A 22,757-nucleotide genomic window follows, 5' to 3' on the forward strand; every position below is an offset into this window, starting at 1 on the left:
GATGCTTCAGCCTCTGCACTCGTCTGGGCGTGACGGGAAGCTGCGGCATCGGCTTCGCTTTACGTGGTGTCTGTAGCTCCTGGACCCTGGGTTCCGGGATGTGTCCCTCACCCTCTCGCGAGGTTTCCCAGATTCATTTTCCTTGCTTGTTTTATTCATAAATGTGGGAACACAGAAGAAGGACGCTTCCCCAGTACCCTGGTGGTTTAAACCCGGGGAAGAAACGTGTAATGCCAGGTAGAAATTCCTAGTTGGCTTTAGAGGCGACTAGATTGGTGCGATGGGCGTTGAGGAGACTCAAGAGTCGGTTCATTCTTAGGGCCCGGGTCACTGAGGCAGTTTTGCAGACTTAGGGTTTGTTTGGTTGTTTTTCGAGATGCTATTTCTGTATAGCCTTGGCTGTCCTGGAACTCGCTCTGTAGACCCGCCTGACTCTACCTCCAGAGTGCTGGGATTAAAGCCATGCTCCCCAACCGCCGGGCTTTTTATTTTTATTTTTGTATGTGAAACAAGGTCTCACTCTGGCCCTAAACTACCCACTGTGTAGACTGGACTGGTAGCTAACTCGTAACAGTCTTCTGCTTTAACCTACAAAATGATGTGAGCTGCTGTGCCTGCTGAAAGCTCATACTTAGCTGGACTGTGGTACCCAGGCTTTGAAAGAACTCCTTTAACTTAAAAAAAAATGTTTTTAACTTAGCTTTATTTTATATACATTGGTGTGAAGGTATCAGATCCTCTGGAACTGGAGTTACAACAGTTGGAAGCTTCCATGTGGGTGCTAGGAATTGGACCTGGGTCCTCTGAAAGAACAAGCGCTGAACCATCTCTCCATACCCGTTTAGCTTTGTTGTTGTTGTTGTTTTGAGACAGGGTTTCTCTGTAGGTTTGGAGCCTGTCTTGGAACTAGCTCTCCGGGATCAGGCTGGCCTCGAACTCACATATGTCTACCTGCCTCTGCCTCCCGAGTGCTGGGATTAAAGGCGTGCACCACCACTGACTGCCTTGTGTGTGTGTGTGTGTGTTAATATGTATGGGCGTTTTCTCTGCCTGTATGCCTGAGCACTTAGGTGTATATGCTCTTTTTTTGTACTCAATTTTTAAGCTGTTATCTGAGTTTGTAAATATATATATCAATAGAAATCACTTCACAAAGATGACAATTCATAATACCATTTAATATATTATACTGGCCTAACTGGAGGTTTTGCTATTTTAATTGAAATAAATTCTCATGCTCTTCAGTATCTGTCATACCTACTGCAAGAATGAAACAAAACCAGGCATAGTGGCACTCAGCTTTAATCCCAGCGCTAGGCAGGCAAGCAGATCAATGTGGGTTCAAGACAAACGATCTACATAGCAAGTTCCAGGCCAGCCATGGCTACATAGTGAGACCCTGTCTCAAAAAATAAAAAAGAGTGGGATAGTGCATGCTTTTAATCCCAGGACTTGGGAGGCAGAGGCAGGTGGATCTCTGAGTTTAAGGCCAGCCTGGTCTAGAGAGTGAGTTCCAGGATGGCCAGGACAGTTTCACAGAGAAACCCTGTCTCAAAAAGCAAAGCAAAGGGGGCTGGAGAGATGGCTCAGAGGTTAAGAGCATTGCCTGCTCTTCCAAAGGTCCTGAGTTCAATTCCCAGCAACCACATGGTGGCTCACAACCACCTGTAACGAGGTCTGGTGCCCTCTTCTGGCCTACAGGCATACACACAGACAGAATATTGTATACATAATAAATAAATAAATATTTAAAAAAAAGCAAAGCAAAGCAAAACAGCAACAACAAAAAAGGAAGAAATATTGGAGGAGTCTTTTTTTTTTAACTTATGGTTTGTTTTGTTTTTGAGATAGGTCTCACTATGCAATCCTGCCTCTACCCACCTCCTCTCTACTTATTTATTTTTATGGGTATTTTGTATGCACATATATCTGCACACTAGAAAAAGGCATCAGACCCCATGTGTACGTTGGGAAGGAAGAGCAGCCCGTGCTCTAAACCACTGAGCCATCTCTCCAGCCCTGTCTGCCTGGCTCCTAATTGCAGGCATTACAGACATGCACCACCACCCCTGGCTTGCATATGCTGGGAAAGTGCTTTACCTCTGACCCACAGTCCCAGCAATGTGTCTTTCTCACAGTGAATATCACACAGCATCACCACATCTCTAGACCAGGCTGGCCTTAAACTCACAGAGATCTGCCTGCCTCTGCCTCCCGAGTGTTGGGATTAAAGGCGTTCGCCACCACCATCTGGCTTTTGTTATGTTTTTAACATAATTCATTGAATGACTGCATCACAATTTATTTCACTAACCTTCCACTGGGTTACATTTATTCTGATACTTTGCTATTAAAATTCTCTATGACAGTTCACATATATGATATATATGTGATATATATATATATGATATATATGTCATATATATATCATGATAGAAGCTACATTTGAGGCTGTCACATGCTTTGGTCTACTTCCACAACAGGATTTAATGACTTCTGGTTTCTAGTTCTTTTTTTTTTTTTTTTTTAAAGATTTATTTATTATGTATATAGCATTCTGCCTGCATGTATATCTGTTGGCCAGAAGAGGGCACCAGATCTCATTTTGAATTGTTGTGAGCTACTATAATGGTTGCTGGGAATTGAACTCAGGACCTCTGGAAGAGCAGTTAGTCCTCTTAACTGCTGAGCCATCTCTCCAGCCCCAGTTCCCAATCTTTTAAAAAGAGTTTTGTTGTTGTTCGAGACAAAGTCTCAAAAAGGTTTTATTACACTTGTTTGTGTGTATGTGCGTGTATACATGTAACATGTATGTGTTTACATCTTTCATCTGTGCCAGAGTATATATAGAGAGAGGTCAGAGAACAACTTTATTTGTTTGTTTTGTTTTTGTTTTTTTGAGACAGCCCACGTTGTCCTGGAAACTCTATAAACCAAGCTGGCCTTGAACTCACAGAGATCCACCTGCCTCTGCCTCCAGAGTGCTGGGATTAAAGGCATGCACCATCGCTGCCCTATGATAGGACAACTTTTAAGAGTTGGTTCTCTCTTTTATTTATATCTTAAAACAAAACAAAAAGCTAACAGGGTCTCCTGTTGTCCAGGCTGGCATCACTGGCCTCACACTCAGTATGAGCTCAGGATGACCTTGAACTGATTCTTTTGCCTCAGTCTCCAGAGTGTTGTAAGTATGGTTATGCCTACCATACCTAGTTTTGTTCTCGGACAGGCTTACTGTGTAGCTCAAGATGACCTGAAACTTACTGTGTAGCCCAGGCTGGCCTCATCCTGGCAATCCTCTCACCTCATGGTCTAGATTAACAGACCTCTAGCGCTCCCCTGCTTTGATCTTGGCATCTTTGAGTATTCAGCAGTTATTTTAGACTTATTTGGTGTAGCTTGATGTTACCTATTGACTAAATTCATTTTGGCAAGAAATATTACAGAAATGGCGTGTGCTTATTGCGGCTTAAGAAAAGTCATGTGATTCCGGTTTATCCCATTGTCAGTGCTGTTAACTTTGACCATTTATTTGAAAGTGGCCGGGTTACTATAAAGTCTTAACTTTTCTCTTGGGGGCATCTGCAGGGCGAATGGCTCAGCAGTTAAGAGCCCTTGCTACTGCTCTTCCAGAAGACCTGAGTAGCCGTAACTCCAGCCCCTTGGAATCTGACACTTCTGGCCTGCACTCTTGGGCACGCACCGCCATGCAGGCACATAATCCTATGCATAATTATAAAATAATAAAAATAAATCTTTAAAACTAAATTTGCTCTCTATATTCAGTCAGTAATTTTATAAATATCCATGTTTTGTTGTTTTGTTTTGTTTTTGTTTTCTCTGTATCTTCGGAGTCTGGGAGCCTGTCCTGGAACTCGCTCTGTAGACCAGGCACCAGGCAGCCCTTGAGCTCACAGAGATCTGCCTGCTTCTGCCTCCAGAGTGCTGGAATTAAAGGCACGTGCTACCACCACCCAGTGTTGTTGCTATTTTTATGACACTTACTTGTGTATTTTTGTATGTTTGTTTGTTGTTTATTGAGACAGTCTCACTATGTCTCACTCTGTAGTCTTGCCTGACTTTCAACTCAAAAAGATCACCTGCCCCTGTTTTCCAAGTGTTGGAATTAAAAGTGTGAGCCATACTGGGCAGGGTGGCCCATTCCTTTAATCCCAGCGCTCGTAAAGTAGAGACAGGAGAATCTCTGTGAGTTCAAGGCCAGTCTGGTCTACAAAGTGAGTTTTAGGACAGGCTCCAAAGCTACACAGAGAAACCCTGCCTCAAAAAAATCAGAAGAAAAAAAAAGTGTGAGCCACTACACCTGTCTTCCTAACACACTAATGTTTTTTCTTTTAATTTTATGTTTGTCTTTGTGTGTGGTTGCAGGTGCTTGAAGAGGCCTGAGGTATCAGATCCCTGAGTTCACAGGCAGTTGTGAGTTGCCTGTTGTGGGTGCAGGGAATTAAACTTAATACACGCTCTTAGCCACTGAGCCATCTCTCCAGCCCCGACTTAGTTTTTAGAGGTATATATACTTTTGCTGGACATCAACACTGCCGTCTTGTGCCCAAACCTTGTACAGGTGTGAGATGAGGGATCTAAAAGGACCAGAAACAGGTGGCAGATTTTATTCAAATATCTGAAATTTTTATGAATATGTAATATAGGAATAATAGCACAAATGAGCTCTTGTAGTCATTCATATTTATAGTAGTTAAGCTTTTCTTTTCAAATAAAAATTTTCATTGCTGTCTATACTTAAATGAATATGTTTAGTGTTTAATATCTTGCATCTTTTGTTATACTAATTTTAAAGTTACTACCAAGCACATATGTATTATTGACTAGGTTGATATTTTTTAAAACTCTTAATTTCTTGGGGATTACTTAGGCAAGCTCTCTACCTCATCAAAACCATCTCTGAGGGCTGGAGAGATGGCTCAGAGGTTAAGAGCACTGGCTGCTCTTCCAGAGGTCCTGAGTTCAATTCCCAGCAACCACATGGTGTCTCACAACCATCTGTAATGAGATCTGGTGCCCTGTTCTGTAGTAGGATACATGCAGGAAGAACCCTGTATACATAATAAATAAAAATCTTAAAAAAAAAAACAACATCTCTGAGGCTGGCTAGATGGCTCAGCTGGTAAAGTGATTTGCCACTAAGTCTAATGACATGAATTTGATCCCCAGGACACCCATAGTGGACGGAGAAAACTGACTCCACAAAGTTGTCCTGAGTTCCACATGCACACTGTAAAACCTTCTCCTCCTCAGTAATTAAATAAATGTAACCTAAAAGAATCCCATCTCCAGTGGACGCCCCACGTTTACAGCCATTTTTCAACTAGTGAATTCTGGGAATCATAAACTTCAAAGTCGTGTCTGATCAAAGAGATTGGGGACTTGTGTTACTGGGTTGAATTTTATAAGTTTTTGTTTGTTTGTTTTGAGATGGTCTTACTACATAGCTGTAAGTTAGCCTGGAACTCACCGTCTAGAGCTGACTGGCCTTGAACTCACAGAGATCCCCTTGTCTCTGCCTCCCTCCTGAGTTCTGAGTTTAAAGACTTGCACCACCTTCCTGAACTGTGTACTTTTGAGAGCTTCTCTGGCTTAAGGGCATGGTTGTCGTGGCTAAAGGCCTGCCTTAGCCTCGGCATTTTCTCTACTTGGCAAAGCAGATGATCAGCTAGACACTTCAAGTTGTCTTCGGTTGGACTTCATTGCCTAATTGCAGGCAGCTTCCTGCAATATGAATATTTGGGAACAACACTTCTTACTGGTTATGCTAAAATAGCAGGACAAGTGACATCTGGAAGGGGTAGGTGGGAAAGAACAAAGCAGGTACAAGCTGGACCTGGTGGATTTGGGCCTGTTATTCCAGCCTTCCAAGAGACTGAGGTAGAGGGAGCATTGAACTGACAGGGGTACAGAGTGAGTTGAAGGCCAGCTTGGGCAATTTAGACATTTTCAGATTATGAATTAAAATGAGAGCTACGTAGGGCTATAATACTCACGAATAGAACATTTGACTATTATGTGTCAAGCCCTAGGTTCACAATTCCAAGTATATACACGCACATATGCATGCGTGTGTGCAAGTACATGTGCACACGCATGCGCTCGCGCGCGCGCGCACACACACTCACAATTCCAAGAAACAAAACCCCCAAATCAACCAAATGGACAGATAAAACAAAGCAAGTACACGGGCTGGGAATTTGGCTCAGTGGTTGAAAACTTGCCATGCAAGCCCAAGATTGAGAGTTTAGATTCATGGAACTCACATAAATATGGGAATGGAAGCCTGTGTGAAATTCCAGCACTGAGAAGGCAGAAATGTGATCTTCAAAGTAAGCTGGCTAGGTAGAATAGTTTTTTGTTTTGTTTTTAATTTATATTTTAATGCATGAGTTCTCTGCATGTATACCTGCATGCCGGAAGAGGGCATCAGATCCTATTATACATAGATGGTTGTGAGCTGTCATGTAGTTGCTGGCAACTGAATTCAGGACGTCTGGAAGAGTAACCAGTGCTCTTAGCCATTGAGCCATCTCTCCAGCCCCACGTAGAATAGCTTTATGTACCAACTCGGAGGTCAATGGAGAGAGCCTACCTTAATGAGTAAGGTGTAAGGCAATTGAGGAAGACACCTGTTACCAACCTTGGGTCTCTGGGTACACACACAAGTACCCATCACTCACAAGAAAACATGCATGCACACCACACAAATATACACATGAGGAAAAAATTGCCACAGTTAAAAAAAGATAGGAGCTGCAGAGATTTCTCAGTGGTTAAGAGCAGTGGCTGCTTTTCCAGAGGACGTGGCTTTGATTGCCAGCACCCACATGGTGGCTCACAACCTGCTCCAGAGAATCCAGTGTCCCTTTCTGGCCTCAGCAGGTACCACACATGCATGAAGTGCCAGACTTATATGTAGATGAAACACCCATACATATTAAATAAATAAAAATTTTAAAATAAAAAAGAATTATTTTTATTCATGTGTATGTATGTGCTTGCGTGTGTGCTGGTGCCCTCCGAGGCCAGCAGGCACTGGATCTCCCGGGACAGGAGCCGCAGGTGGTAGTGAGCCACCTGGTGGAGGTGCTGGGACCCAAACCTGGGTTTTCTGTTATAGCAGTAAGGACAGTTAACTCCTGGGTCTTTCTCCAGCCCAGCAAAGATTTTTGGCTTTTTTTCTTCTTCTCCACTTTAAGTATGAACAGAGTATCTTTATTTTTAGGCAGGGTCTTTCCTGTGGTTCAGGCTTGTCGTGAATTCATTATGTCGTCAGGATGATTTTGAACTTCCAATCCTGTCTCCACCTCCTGAGTGCAGGAGTTTCAAGTATTTGCCACTGTGGGGTTTATGTGGCGCTAGGGATAGGGCACCCTTTTCTTGCACGCCAGGCAAATACGCTGCCAAGTGAGTTACTTTGCCAACGGGTCTATGTAGATTTTGTAATTAACAGGGGTTTCAGGAAGGGCTCACAAGGGGCTTTGTGCATTGCAAAATCAGTGCAGAGGTCCCTCGCTTCTCTCGCGTGCAGGACCCTGCAAATGGGGCACGGCGGCTGAAAGTCAGGAGCTCTTTCAGACTATCTCAACAAACTGTGGAGGTCACAGAGCTCTCAAGGCGGCTCTGTCGGTGCAGAACCCCAAGGAAGGGAAAAGGTGGGGGGCGGGACCGGGAAGCCCCTCCCCTGGGGGCTGGACCGAGGCGGCCTTCCAACCCGGTTTTGCAGAGCCGAGATCTGCCGTCTCCAGTTGAAAAAGCACATGAGAAACTGTTCTGAAGCCACCGGACTCATCAGAAGATCCCAGACGAGCCTTGGGTGAGGACTGTGATCTCCTGCACTGATCCCTCCCTTAAGACGCTGCACTCGCGCGTCACAGCAGCTCCAGACCCCGTGAAGACCAGCGCGGCCCAGGAACCGCGGTGAGTTCCCCGCTCGCGCCCGTCTATCCACAGGGCAGCTTTCAGTTGCACCGGTCCTCGCTTCCCCACAGTTGTGACTTCTCTGATTCTTTGCTGGGTAGGTAGATTATCTCCTAGGACTCCAAGGCTTTCCTTTCGTTAGTTCATATTTTGGGTAGCTTCACTTTTTTCATTCTCCAAGACAAACAGCTTGAATGAATGATGCAATCTGGCCCAGGAGACTCATCTGTAGAAGATATGAACATTCTCCAAACTGAAGTGTCTTGACTTTGCCATCATTTTCATTAGAGATAGAATTTCAAATAAGCATATGTATGTACACACACACACACATATATATATGTACACATAAACATATACAATTATAAAGGAATAGCTTTAATTTGGGTGTTAAATCTTTCATTCATTGGATTTGTTCGTTTTCTTCAAATATGTGTGTGTGTGTGTGTGTGTGTGTCTGTACCTTCAGAGGCCAAAGGTGTCAGAATCGCAGGAGCTGGAGTCACGGGAGATTGTGAACTGACCCCTGTGACCCATGCGGGTGCTGGAAACCAACCTCCTTTTCCTGCAACAACAGCAAGCACTCTCAACATTAAGCAATCTCTCCAGTGACAATTGTATTTTCTATATATGAGTCTTGCATATTATAGTTAGTCTCGTGTGTGTGTGTGTGTGTGTGTGTGTGTATGTTAGCACAGGCTGGCCTTGAACTCCTGATCCTCATGCTTCCATTTTCCAAGAGTTTAAAGCTTATCTGTTGGTGGACATTTGGGCAATCACCCACAAACACACCTCATGACAATGTTTCTCTCCCATCGACCTTCCCTTTTCTTGTATGAATCTCTGAAAGCAGGGGCTGCTGGGGTTTGTAACTCTATCTTTAATCTACAAGCAATGAATTTAATTCCCATCCCCCACCCCCTAGCACACGAGAGTCCCCGCTGGGCCATGTCCTCAGTATGTTTATCTTCACAACAGCTTTGCCCATTCTTTCTATGCGTTTACCACACAGCTCTTTCTGAAGAGTGGAGTCTGGCCAGGCTGGTGTGTACTTGCAGTGGTCCTCCTGCCTGGTTTCCCAGGTGCCAGGATCATGGCCACCAGCCACCAGGCCTGGCTTTTGGCTCAGTTCTTACCTGTTCCTGCTTATCTTCTTTTTTTTTTTCCCCTGAGATTTAGCACCTTCATTTTCTACACTTACATTCGAAGTGTGTGTGCGTGTGTGTATGTGTGTGTGTGTATGTGTGTGTGTGAATGTGTAGGCCAGAGGACAAATCTGGGAATTTGGGTGTTATTCCTCAGGTGTGTCTACCTTTTTTTTTTTTTTAATGTTTATTGGGTGAGAGAGAGAGAGAGAGAGAGACTTGTGTACCTGAGGGCACTCTGTGCATGCGATGTACCGAATGTTTGTGTGTGAATGTGGGGGTGTGCAAGTGCTAGGGTGGAGGTCAGAAGACAGCTTTTTTGAATCAGTTTTTCCTTTTTCTAGGCTATTCTAGGTTCTGGGAATTGAACTCAGGTCATCGGGTTTGCATGGCAAGGGTTTTTACCCACCAAGCCATTTGACCATCCCCTGGCATTTTTAAAAACACTGTTCTAGTGATTGAACTTAGGTTGGACCTTACTGTGTGAGCTGTTTTCCTGGCACCCACCGCCTTGATTTTTTTTTTTTTTTTGAGGCAGGCTCTTGCTCTCTTGCTATGTAGTAGAGCCTGACTTTAAATTTAAAACCTTGTGCCTTATTCTCCTGAGCACTGAGATTACGGGTATGCATTAGGATGTCCAGTTATTTGCAGTTTTATTTTATTTTATTTGTTTGTTTTTTGTTTTGTTTTGTTTTTTGTTTTGTTTTGTTTTTTTCAAGACAGGTTTCTCTGTAGCTTTGGAGCCTGTCTTGGAAATCGCTCTTGTAGACAAGGCTGGCCTCGAACTCACAGAGATCCTCCTGCCTCTGCCTCCCAAGTGCTGGGATTAAAGGCGTGTGCCACCACCACGTGGTGCATTTTTATTTTTTATTTATTTTTTATTTTTTAAGTTTTATTTATTTATTACATAGTGTTCTGCTTGCATGTACACTTGCAGACCAGAAGAGGGCACCAGATCTCTTACAGATGGTTCTGAGCCACCATGTGATTGCTGGGAATTGAACTCAGGACCTCTGGAAGAGCAGCCAGTGCTCTTAACCTCTGAGCCATCTCTCCAGCCCCATTTTTGTTTTTTAAAGACTTATTTATTTTATGTTTGTGAAATGTTTTACTTGTATGTATGTCTGTGCACCGTATGTGTGCCTGGTGCCTCCCTGAGGTCAGAAGAGCGAAAGGGTGTCAGATCCCTGGGAACTGGAGTTGCAGAAGATTAAGATATAACAGGTGGGTCCTGGGTCTTGAACCTAGGTCCTTTGCAAGAACAGCAAGTGTTCTTAACTGCGGAGCCATTATCTCTGCAGCTTCTATTTGCATTTTAATGTTTACTATTGTTGTTGTTGTTTCTTCTACTTAATTTTTTTTTAAATAACTTTTTGTGGTGCTGAGAATGGAACCTGGGGCCCACTAAGTAACTCTACCACTGAGTACTTCCCTGGTGTTAGGGATGGAAAATCACAGTTCACAGTTGTTAGCTTTGCTCCCTTGAGGCTAGCACCAGAATTCCTTTAAATATATATATTTATTATTACTGCGAGTATGGGTGTGGACACGCATATGCCATGGCGCATCTGTAGAGGTCAGAGGATGACTCAGAAACTGGTTCCCCCCTTTCACCAAGGGCTCCAGGGATTGATCGAGAGCCATCGGGGTTTCAAGGTGAGCATCTCTATCTGCCGAGCCAGCTTGCCAGTCCCTGAATCACCTTTGCTCTTGGCTTTGTTTCCCTGACTTGTAACCAATTGATGGATTACGTGGTTTTGTAGTATTGAGCACGGAGCACAGGCCAGGGCACTCTGTCGCCGAGCCACACCTGCGCTTCTAGCTCCCCGCTATTTGTTTCTTTTCCTTTTTGAGACAGGATTAAACCTCAGAGCCATCCTCCTGCCTCAGGCTTCCTTAGCCCTTCAAATGTTGAAATTACAGGCATGAGGTAGCACACACACACACACACACACACACACACACGTGTGCCATATTTTGAAGAAAGCAAGGACTGTTGGGTCTACTCTATGCCCAAGTCTCTTCATTCTGTATCTGTATGTTGTTCTCCCCGTGGGTCCTCTTTGTGTTCTGTTCATCAGGCAGAGTAGAAGCCACGGACAGGCTGTAGCTACTTCTCTGCTCTGTTTGAACATCTCCCAGGGGAAGCAGTTTTTGTCGGAACAATCTTACTAGGAGGTCAATCAGTCTTCCATCCCCCACGCCCCCGATATTTCTCTTTGTGACTGGGTCTCATATAATCCAGGCTTGCCTTGAACCGCTAACTCCCTGCGTAGCCTAAAATAATCTTGAACTTCTGATCCTTTGGACTGATTCTGTCCCTTGAGTGCTGGGGTTATAGGTGTAGGTCATCAACCCTGGCTTATGAACTTCAGAGGGTGAAACTCCAGGCTTGCTTCATGCCAGGCAAGTGCTTTACCAACTGAGCCAAAAACCCCAGCCCTTCTACCTCCTTCTTTGCCATGAGTCTGTTCCTGGCTGTTCATTTTCTCTCTCTCTCTCTCTCTCTCTCTCTTTTTTGTTGTTTGTTTTTGTTTATTTTTTAGGCTCTTGCAAAACTCACAGATATTTCTTTAAAAACAAAACTCTAACCTGAGGTTTACGGTGCATTTTTACCTTCAAAGGGGAAGAGAAAGACACTGTCACCCAGGAATCCAGCTCTGGAGAATCGTGAGTACTAGTGTGTCCATGCATTGTGTCATTAGATTTGCCTGTGCGCTAACGTCCTCGAGTGAAAAAGCATCTGTTGGTTTGGGGATGTGGCTTGGTGTGTAGGGCGCACGCTTACTGTGCTCAAAGCCCTGGGTTCCACCATATACAGTAGGTGTAATGTTCATGCCTGGCATCTCAGTACTCAGGAGGTGGAGCTGGGAGGATCAGGAGTTCAAGGTTACCCTTGGCTATGTAGCAGGTTTGACACCAGGTAGGATATAGGAGACCTGTCTTTGAATAGAAGGAGGAGGAGGAGAAGCATTGTCTGTCATAACATGTTATATGCATGTCACTTCTGTTTATAAGAAGTTTATTTCTTTTTTTTAAGTTAGTTTATTTATTTATTTATTTATTTATTTATTTATTTATTATATATTCATGTCATAAGAAGGTACCAGATCTCATTATAGATGGCTGTGAGGCATCATGTGGTTGCTGGGAATTGAACTCAGGACCTCTAAGAGCCAGTGCTCTTAGCCTTTGAGCCATCTCTCCAGCCCCTATTTCTTTTTTTTTTAATTACATTTTTGTTATATGTGTATGGGTGCTTTTCCCATGTGCATATCTGTGTACCACTGGCATGGCTGATGCAAATGGAAGGAGCTCCTGTAACCTTAGGTGCCTCGTGCAAGACACTAGATGGAAGGGATTCTATCTGATTAAGCAAGGAGATTTTCTTCCTCTTACTCCAATTCGGGCCTCCTAAATCCAAGCCCCAAAGGGAAACCCCTTTCTTCACTTTGGAGCTCTGGCAAGAAGGGCTTGTCAGCACAGATTTAAGAATAAAGTCAGGAGGCTTCACTGGCTTCACTGCTGAGCTGGAGCCCCAGTCTGCACCCCTGAAGGCAGTGGGTGGGCCTGGGCCTCTGTTTGGACACAGTCCTTTCTCCCGCACTCTCTCCACCCCTCATCTGTGGGCTTCCCTTCCCCCAAAAGCCCCATGTGAAGTTCCAGAGTCCGTTTCCCAGCAGTGATTTTTCTTTCTCTCTGTGGACGTCTAATGTACACAATTTACTTGGAAGCAGCCGAACTTAGTTTTCCCCTATCGCCAAGGTTTTTCAAGGTGTTTTTTTAGACCAGGCTCACTATGTAGCACCTTTGGCGCTCACAATCCTCCTGCCTCAGCCTCCTTAGTGCTGGGAACACGGGTGTGCACTACCCATACCCACTTATTTATTGATTCAGAGATAGGATCTCTAGCCCAGGATTGCCTTGACCTTATTACTCAAACCCACTGCATACCCAAGGATGACCTTTAACCCCCATCCTCCTGCCCTGTCCTCCCCTTCCTAGTACTGAGATTGCAAGCACAAACATGCACCGCCCTGCCGCCCAACATCTCTGAAACACCGGGAGCCTCTGAAGGACATGGTTCCTGTCAGGTTCCATGCCAGGTGCCTGACCTGGGTTGTCTTTTCCCTGGTTTTGAGCCCTGCGTGCCCGGCGGTTATCCTGTCAGCATCTCATTTTAGCTCTTACATAATTTGCCTTCCTGGCTGGCTTTCCCTTAACCTGTGCCTCATGGTCCTGTCCCGTCGAATCACATGATATATTTACGGAACAAGCTTTATTTCTTTTCTGTGTGTGCACAGAGGTCATAGGACACCTTTTCATGATTCCTCTCTTCGCTTCTGCCGTGTGGCTTCCACGGATGGAGGTTTGGCAGCAGGCATCTTTACCTATTGAGCCATCTCCCTGTTACCATTTTATTGGAAACAGGGTCTTATGTAGTCCAGACTGGCCTCGGATTTGCTCTGGAGCTAAGGATGGTCTTAAACTAACTCTCTCACTCTCCTTTGTTTTTTTGAGACAGGTTTCTCTGTTAGCCCCGACTGTCCTAGAACTCACTCTGTAGACCAGGTTGGCCTTGAACTCACAGAGATCTACCTGCCTCTGCCACCCGAGTGCTGGGATTAAAAGTATGTGTCACCACCACCCAGTAACTCTCTCTTTTTAAAAAATTATTATTGCTATTTTTAGGGGTGTGTGTGTGTGTGTGTGTGTGTGTGTGCGCGCGCGCGCGCGTGCGCCAGAGAGGGTGATGGCTCTCCTGGAGCTGGAGTTACAGGTAGTTGTGAACAGCCAGATGAGTCTTCTGGCAACTGAATTTGGGTCCCTTGAAAGAGCAACAAGCACTTTTAACTACAGAACCATCTCTTCAGCCCCAATCCTATTTTTGTTTTGTTTTATTTTTGTTTTTTGTCTTTTTTTTTTCAAGACAGGGTTTCTCTGTGTAACAGTCCTGGCTGTCCTGGAACTCGCTCGGTAGACCAGGCTAGCCTCGAGCTCACTGAGATCCACCTGCCTCTGCTTCCCCAGTGCTGGGATTAAAAGAGTACGCCTCCACCACCTGGCCAGCCCCAATCTTAAACTCTTGATCCTCCTGCTTCCACCTCCAAAGAGCTGGGATCCCAGGCGTACATCACTACACCCAACTTAGGCGAAACTTGGGGCTTCGTGAATGCTGAACAAACTCGCAACTCGCATCCCTCGCCCCATACTTGACATCTTTTTTTTTTTTTAATTTATTTATTTATTATGTATACAATATTCTGTCTGTGTGTATGCCTGCAGGCCAGAAGAGGGCACCAGACCTCATTACAGATGGTTGTGAGCCACCATGTGGTTGCTGGGAATTGAACTCAGGACCTTAGGAAGAGCAGGCAATGCTCTTAACCGCTGAGCCATCTCTCCAACCCCTATACTTGACATCTTTAAGCACACTTCTCTCTCTCTTTTCTAGGAGGAAAATTCTTCCCAGGATGGTCTCCCATTCCGAGCTGAGGGAACTCATCCGCTCGGCAGACGCAGTGTGCTTTGACGTCGACAGCACAGTCATCCGAGAGGAAGGGATTGATGAGCTGGCCAAATTCTGTGGCGTGGAGGCGGCTGTGTCTGAAATGTATGAGCTGTCTTTATTCCCTTTAGGAGATGCTAAAGAAGTCACCACGTCTTTAAAAAGCAATGACCAACTGGGCCTGGTAGCGCACACCTTTAATCCCGGCACTCAGGGAGGCAGAGGCAGGCGGATCTCTGTGAGTCTGAGGCCAGCCTGGTCTACAGAGCGAGTTCCAGGACAGCTGGGACTGTTACATAGAGAAACCTTGTCTCGAAAAACAAAACAAAAACCAACCAACCAACCCCAAACAAACAACAGCAACAAAAAGACCGGATGAAAAGCTAAGGTCTCAGTTCCTAGGTTTTGCTTTTGGCCCAGGGCTAAGACCAAGCACCAGATTACCAGCCCCCACCCTCAGATACCTAGAATTTAGCGTGGTTTAGTGTACTGTCTTCCTCTGTCCATGTGCAAAAATTCCAGCATAAACAAAGGTAGCAAAACAAACGTCTCTGCAGATGAGACGCATTCTTGGGCAGGCTGGGGAAATGATTAATCCAAGAAGATAGCCTGGGGCTCTAAGTCTTCATCAGTGTCTCTGGTCAAGGTTAAAAGTGCAACCCGGCTGCCTCAGTGGAGAGAGATGCCAGGCCAGAAGCTCTGTTCCTTCCCTCTGCCTTCCCGCTCTGCCACAGCGACACCTTCCTGAGCTATGGCTTGCATTTGTTACAGGAGCTTTCAGCCTTTGGTTTCTTTCGAGGTTATGGTTTGCAAGCAAGGTGCTTGTGTTTGGGATGTGTGGGTTTCTGACCGTCTGTGGAGGCACAGTCCATGGAGTCAGAGTCTCCGTGTGATTCCCAAGCAGACCCCTCCTGTAATCGGCATGCAGCAGGCCTGTTGTAGAGTTGGGCTCGCGGCAATACCTTCTTCCTGATGGTTATCATAAAGTCCTGGTTTAGGAAGGTTTGTTGACTTCAAGGACAGCTAACCCGGCTGGCCTGATCCTAGGTCTTCCTCCTAGGACGCGGAAAGCCATGGGAGGAGCATTGCCTTTCAAAGACGCGCTCACTGAACGCCTGGCACTGATCCAGCCCTCCAGGGAGCAGGTGCAAAGGCTCCTAGCTGAGCACCCCCCACACCTGACCCCCGGGATAAGGTAAGCACAGCCTTGGCCCTTGGCATACTGTCTTGCTATGAGCTTGGGGATCTGTGGAACTCTTTCCTCCTGTTACCGTTGCCTTCTGCAGGGCTCTCTCGGTACTGACATCTGCTCTGATCTTTCTGGTCTCGTGTATGTTTGACCTTATACTTTCACCAGGCTTCTCTAGGAGTTCTTTATCTTAGCGTTAGTGCAGTGGTTTCCGGAAGCAGAGAAGTCCCACCCATTAATTTCTAAGCACATCTGAAAAACACATAAAATGCTAGGAATGGTGGTGCATATTTCATAATTCTCAGGAAGCTGAGACAGGAGGGTCTTGAGTTCAAAGCCAACCTGGGCTACACATTGAGACCTTGTGTCTCAGAACACACGCACAGAGGCTGGGTGTCTGTGTAGCATACCCTTGTAATCCTAGGACATGGGAGGTGGGGGCAGGTGATCAAAAGTTCAAAATAATCCACAGACACATGAGATCCTATCTCAAAAATCAGTCAGCAAAACAGACAAACAGAAAAGCTAAGAACAGGTGTTGGTTCACATCTGAAATACCCAGTCCAGACGTAGCTCAGGCAGGATTGCTCTTGTGAGTTCAAAGCCAGTCTGGCTACATAGCAAGAGTTTGTCTCAAAAACAACAACAAGCTGGGCAGTGGTGGCACATGTCTTAATCCCAGCACTCGGGAGGCAGAGGCAGGCGGATCTCTGTGAGTTCAAGACCAGCCTGGTCTTCAAGAGCTCGTTCCAGGACAGGCTCCAAAGCTACAGAGAAACCTTGTCTCTCAAAACAAAACAAAACAAACAACAACAAAGAAACAAAGAACAATGAAAAAGACAACAACCTCACAACAAAAGAACACAGAAGTGGACACACGAAGGAAAATGTAATTGCTAGGGAAAGGGCAAAACCTCAGCAGAGAGACTCATGGCTTCAGAATGGCCACTCCGACTGGATAGAAGTTCAGAGACTTTATTCAAAAACACACAACCCAAACGAACACCACCTCACCAGCACCAACCCCTCCTCAAACATAGGAAATGTTAATCCCATAGGCATTTCTTTATAGATGGACTTCCAGCATTGGAGCTAAGAAAAAATTTTAAAAAAGAGCATCTTTTTCATGTTTTTGTTTTTGTTTTTTATTAACTGCTGTTTTGTATCTTGTGCTTGTTTGTAGGGAGCTGGTCAGTCGCCTGCAGGAGCGTCGTGTGCAGGTGTTCCTCATATCCGGCGGCTTTCGGAGCATCGTGGAGCACGTCGCCGCCAAGCTCAACATCCCAACAGCCAACGTATTTGCCAATAGGCTGAAATTCTACTTCAATGGTAAGATTTTAATGGTAATATATTCCCTTTCTTCTCTGTTCTGTCATTTAATATTATAGTTAGTGTCTGCTGAAACGTAATTTAAAAAGAGCAGTGGTTCTGGGGTTAAGAGTTACATGAGTTATTCTTTTAAAAAATTTTTTTATGGAGCCTGGCGAGGTGGCTTAGGGGTGAAAAGCACTAGGCACTCTTCCAGAGAACCTGGGTTCAGTTCCTAGCACCGACACTGGACAATCCACAGCTCTGTAACTCCAGTTCCAGGAAATCCAACTCCCGCTAAGAAAAATTCGCGCGTGTGTGTGTGTGTGTGTGTGTGTGTGTGTGTGGCATACAAGTGCCCTCGGAGGCCAGAAGAGCATACCAGATCTCCTGCAGCTGGAGCTCCAGGCTATTGTGAGACCTGGCTCGGGTACTGAACTCAGGTTCTCTGCAGGAGTAGATGCACTCAGAGCTGCCGAGCCCTCTCTCCGGCCCCGTGTGAATGGCTCTGTTGACTGATGTGCTCTGCACTTTGGTGTTCTTTACTCTGCAAAACAGGCAGAGGTCATCCGCCCCGGCTTGATTTTGCATATTCATGCTATGCATAAACTAAAATGTTAGCCTGCTGGCTTATTTTGTGATGCTACAGTTCAGGGACGGTTGATTGTTTTACTGTGTCTGGGGCAATGTAGACCCAAGAAGGAGTTTGGTTAATGATTTGCTGCATTTCCATTGCCCTAGGGACACCTGGGGTCACAGCTATAGTTTACATAATCTCAAGAGGGCTCCAGTGATGCTGGGCCCTTGAGGTGCTGAGGCAGGAGTATTGCAAGTTGGAGTCCAGTGTGGACTACAGAACAAACACTAGTCTCTGAAAACAGGATGAGCGACGGCTTGGCAGTTAACTGAGTACAGGCTGTCGTTCGGAGGACCTGAGCTTGTTCCCAGAGGAGTGTCGGTCCAGATGCCACACACTTTCACTCACATGTACAGCCTCCACACACACACACACACACACACACGCACGCACGCACGTGCACACACACACACATGCACACACACATCATAATAAATAATGAAAAACAAAATAGACAGCGAACAGAGTGCTCTCAGGCTGGGCTGGGGTCCCTTGGTAGAGCATTTGCCCAGCCTGCCTAAAGCACTGGTTGGCACTTAAACCAGGTTCTGACTATATTCCCAGGTGGAAGCAGGAAGATCAGGGGTTCAGGGGCATCTTAGGATACACAGTAAAGTTCTAGGATAGCCCGGGCTGTATGGAACCCTGTTACAAAAGAACCAGAAGCTCTGTAGCTATGTCATAGGGGCGTGAGTAGTCTTGAAACCCCGTGAGGGCCAGGGAGGACTCAGCAGGTAAAAGAGCTTGCCCAAGAAGCCTGACTTGAATTCAGTTCCTGGAACCCTCATAAAGGTAGAAGGAGAGAACCGACCCACAAAGTTGTCTGCTGACCTCCACACAGGTGCCATAGCATGCACGTCCCTTCCCACTCACTTAGTTAGCCAGGCTTTGGTGGCACACGCCTTTCATCCCAGCACTTGGGAGGCAGAGGCAGGAGGATCTCTGAGTTCGAGGCCAGCCTGGTCTACAGAGTGAGTTTCAGGACAGCCAGGGCTACACAGAGAAACCCTATCTTGAGAAAAAAAAAGTATGAAGCGGGCGAAGAGAATACCTATATAATCCCAGCATTTGGGAAGCAGTGCCAGGGGATTAGGAATTAAAGGTCATTTTTGTCTACTAAGACTCCATCTTTAAAAATAAAAACAAAACTAACTAAGCCAACAAACAAAACAAATGAGTGAAACAGGCCTGGGGACTCACTCTTAACACTTGGGAGGACGAGGTGGAAGTATTTCTTCAAGTTCTATACCAGCCTGAGCTACAAAGTCTCACCACCAAACAAGTCCCAGCCCCCATTAATGAGTGTGTCCATTTCTGCATAGTAGAAATAAATCCAGAGCTGGGAATGGGATTTAGTTGGTAGATCACTTGCCTAACATGCAGGAATCCCTGGGTTCTGTCCCCTGTACTGCACACACCAGGCATGAGGGTGCATACACACCTGTGATGGCACGCTCCAGGCAGGGAAGCCAGAGAGACAGAGAGACAGAGAGACAGAGAGACAGAGTCAAGGTCATCCTAGGATTCATAGTAAGTTCAAGGACAACCTGCTCTACAGGAGCGCCTATCTTTAATCCTATCTTTAAAAAAGTAAGAAAAGTTGGTTAATTCCTTTAGGTAATGTTACTATATTAATGTGATAAATCAATGTATTACATGTAATATATTATGTATAATATAGAAATTAATGTATTATGGTGGTCTGATATCTCAACAAGTCTTAAAACTGCTACATCAGAAGTTGAGGAGATGCAGCTAATTCAGTCCAGGTGACCCACTAGAGCCACCTCCTCAGGAATATGGCTCAGGTCCCATGCTGTGTGACCATACCCAGGGCTGTTTTAACACTTATATTTAAGTTCGGGTGTCATCAGTATGAACAAGCTGCCCGAGGCAAATGTTTCTGTGAACCTAACCCCTTCTCATTGTCCTCTGAAGGTGAATACGCAGGCTTTGATGAGATGCAGCCAACAGCCGAGTCTGGTGGGAAAGGAAAGGTTATTCGATTTTTAAAGGAAAAATTCCACTTTAAGAAAATAATCATGATTGGAGATGGAGCTACAGACATGGAAGCCTGCCCTCCTGCCGTACGTACTCAAGGGTGCTGGTTTTTTGTTTTTTGGTTTTTTTCAGGTGGTAATTTTTTTTTTTTTTTTTATGTCTGGTTGAAAACGCTATGAAGCTAACAGCAGAAGTTAAACCAAAACAGCTAAATATCACGATAAGAACACAAAGCAGCCAAAAGACATTCAGCCTAGGAACATGCATGAAGTGTCTTACTCACTGTTCAATTGCAGTGGAGAGACACCGTGACCAAGGCAACGTATAAAAGAAAGCATTTGAACTGGGCAGCAGTGGCACATGTCTTTAATCCCAGCACTTGGGAGGCAGAGGCAGGCGTGGCCAGCCTGGTCTACAGAGTGAGTTCCAGGACAGCCAGAGAAAGCATTTGATTGGGAGCTCGCTTACAGTTTCAGAGGGTTACTCTGTCATCATCATGGTGGGGAGCATGGTAGCAGGCAGGCAGGCGGGGTGCTGGAGCAGTAGCTGATGGCTTACATTCTACCAATGAGCTGGAAGCAAAGAGAATGATACTGGGTATATATAGATACATAGACATATATGTAGCAACACATACATACATATATATATATATTTTTAAGCATGTACATAGTTTTTCACTTAAATATATTTTGTTTATTTTATATATGTTTCTGGGTGTGCCATTTTAAAAGACGTTAACCCGGTCCCCACTTTCCTTCCTAGGATGCTTTCATTGGGTTTGGAGGAAATGTGATCAGGCAACAGGTCAAGAGCAACGCCAAGTGGTACATCACTGACTTTGTGGAGCTCTTGGGAGGACTGGAAGAATAGTCTCAACTTCCTGCCCACTCAGCACAACTCCAGTCTCTCAGAGCGACAGGCAGGCTCCCGGTACAGTCCAGGAGGTAGCTAGTTTTGTCTACTGCAGTTCCAATATTAATATGACTACTAATTACCTGGAGAGTTTTATACTCTGAATTCTTTGTGAATATTCCTACCTGTATTTTACCTGGAGCTTTCTGAGGTGCGTGGTAAATTAAATGCTTTTACTCTTACAACATGGATTCAGTAGCCTTAAGTGAGTACGGGATTTCTCTTAGGTATAAAAAGAATGTTTGTATATATGAACAGGCCTGTTCAATTTTCTTTTTTCCTATTTTTTTTTAAATTTTTGTTGTTGTTTTTGAGACAGGGTTTTACTGTGTAGCCATGGCTGTCCTGGAGCTAGCTCTGTAGACCAAGCTGGCCTCGAACTCAGAGATCCTCTTGCCTCTGCCTCCCGAGTGCTGGAATTAAAGGTGTGTGCCACCACTGCTCGGCGATTTATTCAGCCCCTTAGGCATGCCTGTGTCTAGTGTTTCAGTGACTGTGAGTATGTAAGCATAAACAACCCCCGTGCCGAGAAGAGGGTTGCGGTTTCTCCATCCTGCATGCAGAGTCCCTGTCCTGACCTCGTTACAGGAAGCCCTGGCACAGAAACCCTCTTTTCACCTGACTTGGTTTTGTGTGGCTGGGTATGGTGGGTGGTGCACACAAGTAATCCCAGCTCTTGGAATGCTGAGGCAGGGGGATGGAAAGTCCCAGGCCAGCCAGAATAAGAGCCTATATCTAGAAAAAGGATATAAAGAAAAAAGATGTGTTGTGTTTTAAATGTCACAAAGGTTTTGAGAAAGTAAGAGCCTTTACCATTCTCAAAGAGGACTTGGGTTTGGTGCCCAGCATACGGCTGTTCCCGGGAAACAGAAACTACAGTTTCAGGGTATCTGGTACCGGACATGCATGTGGTGCACTTACATGCAGGCAAAACACACATGTAAAATAAAAATACAAATTTTAAAGCCAAGAAGTAACAGATGGAGAGACGATGGTTAAGAGAATTTGCTGCTCTTATAGAAGATCTGAGTTTGGGTCCCAGCACCCACAACTGATGGTTCAAAACTTTCTGTAACTCCAGCTCCAGGGGGATCTGATGTCTCTGGCTTCCTCAGGCATGTGCATTCATGTGTACATACCCACAGGCAGAAACACACACATCACTGAAAAGAATAAAAACAAATACTTTAAAAGTAATGATGGAAGCTTAAATAAAAATACTGGTTTAAAAACATTGCGACTGGGTCAGAAGTGGTAGCTCCTGCCTGTAATCCCAGGTATCAGGAGGCAGAGGCAGGGGGATTGTTATCACATTTGGGCCAGCCTGGTGCCTCAATCCTATACCCAGAGTCACAAAAACAAAATAAGATGGCCGGTGGTGGCACATGCCTTTAGTCCCAGCACTTGGAAGGCAGAGGCTGGTGGACATCAGTAAGTTCGAGGCCAGCCTGGTCTACAGCGTGAGTTCCAGGATAGCTAAGACTATTACACAGAGAAACCCTGTCTCAAAAAAACAAAAACAAAAGCTACCACTAACAACAAAAATATCTCCAAACCAAACCAAACCAAAACCTGTCTCTACCCTGTCTAAAAAAAACAAAGGAAGCCGGGCAATGGTGGCGCACACCTTTAATTCCAGTAGTCGAGAGGCAGAGGCAGGTGGATCTCTGTGAGTTCGAGGCCAGCCTGGTCTACAAGAACTAGTTCCAGGATGGGTTCCAAAGATAAAGCGAAACCCTGTCTTGAAAAAAAAAAAAAACAAAACAAACAAACAAAAACACAAAACAAAGAAAGGAAATAAAAACCACATTTATTTTTGAAAGTTACATCCAATACGTATGGTTTACTAATCATAAAAGAGAGCAGCCTATTCCTAACGATCGCAGTTCTTGGGCCTAAGAGATGGCTCACGGGGTAAAAGGGCTCGCTGCAACAGCCTTGCCATGCGAGTTCAATTTCTGGAACTCAGCACCGAGGAGACAACTCTCTCAAAAGGTGTCTTCTAACCTCTACATGTGTGCTCTGGCATGTGCGCACCTGGCACTCAAAGCACACATGCACATGTGGACGCAGGCGCACACACACGCACATGTGCACGCAGGTGCACAC

The 22,757-nt window shown here is 45.3% G+C and overlaps 1 protein-coding gene across 4 annotated transcripts; it reads left to right on the plus strand.

Annotated features, from left to right (window-relative positions):
* The first annotated feature begins 109 nt into the window (after positions 1 to 109).
* On the plus strand, positions 110 to 20,833 carry Psph (phosphoserine phosphatase). 4 transcript variants are annotated; one of them, XM_048433732.3, is made up of 8 exons: positions 112 to 237; positions 7,751 to 7,944; positions 11,714 to 11,759; positions 14,545 to 14,703; positions 15,659 to 15,793; positions 16,971 to 17,116; positions 19,671 to 19,819; positions 20,499 to 20,833. In XM_048433732.3, exons 4-8 carry the CDS (start codon positions 14,564 to 14,566, stop codon positions 20,604 to 20,606), a joined length of 678 nt encoding a protein of 225 aa, XP_048289689.1. In that variant the 5' UTR covers positions 112 to 237; positions 7,751 to 7,944; positions 11,714 to 11,759; positions 14,545 to 14,563; the 3' UTR covers positions 20,607 to 20,833. The 4 variants fall into 4 exon arrangements, with proteins under 4 accessions (XP_048289690.1, XP_048289689.1, XP_048289688.1 ...); XM_048433731.3 differs by having other exon boundaries at positions 113 to 237; positions 11,636 to 11,759; XM_085681785.2 differs by lacking the exon at positions 112 to 237 and adding an exon at positions 4,509 to 4,525 and having other exon boundaries at positions 11,636 to 11,759.
* Positions 20,834 to 22,757: the final 1,924 nt, after the last annotated feature.

The sequence above is a fragment of the Myodes glareolus genome, chromosome 2 (genome assembly GCF_982192425.1).
Source record: "Myodes glareolus chromosome 2, mMyoGla1.1, whole genome shotgun sequence".
In the NCBI taxonomy this organism is placed as follows: Eukaryota; Metazoa; Chordata; class Mammalia; order Rodentia; family Cricetidae; genus Myodes; species Myodes glareolus.

What these genes read in the sequence shown, in the direction of transcription:
- Psph (XM_048433733.3), top strand. Translation starts at nt 14,564, where the DNA reads ATGGTCTCCCATTCCGAGCTGAGGGAACTCATCCGCTCGGCAGACGCA. An exon ending in CACCTGACCCCCGGGATAAG is followed by an intron (nt 15,794 to 16,970) that starts GTAAGCACAGCC and finishes GCTTGTTTGTAG; the next exon opens with GGAGCTGGTCAGTCGCCTGC. An exon ending in TGGAAGCCTGCCCTCCTGCC is followed by an intron (nt 19,820 to 20,498) that starts GTACGTACTCAA and finishes TTTCCTTCCTAG; the next exon opens with GATGCTTTCATTGGGTTTGG.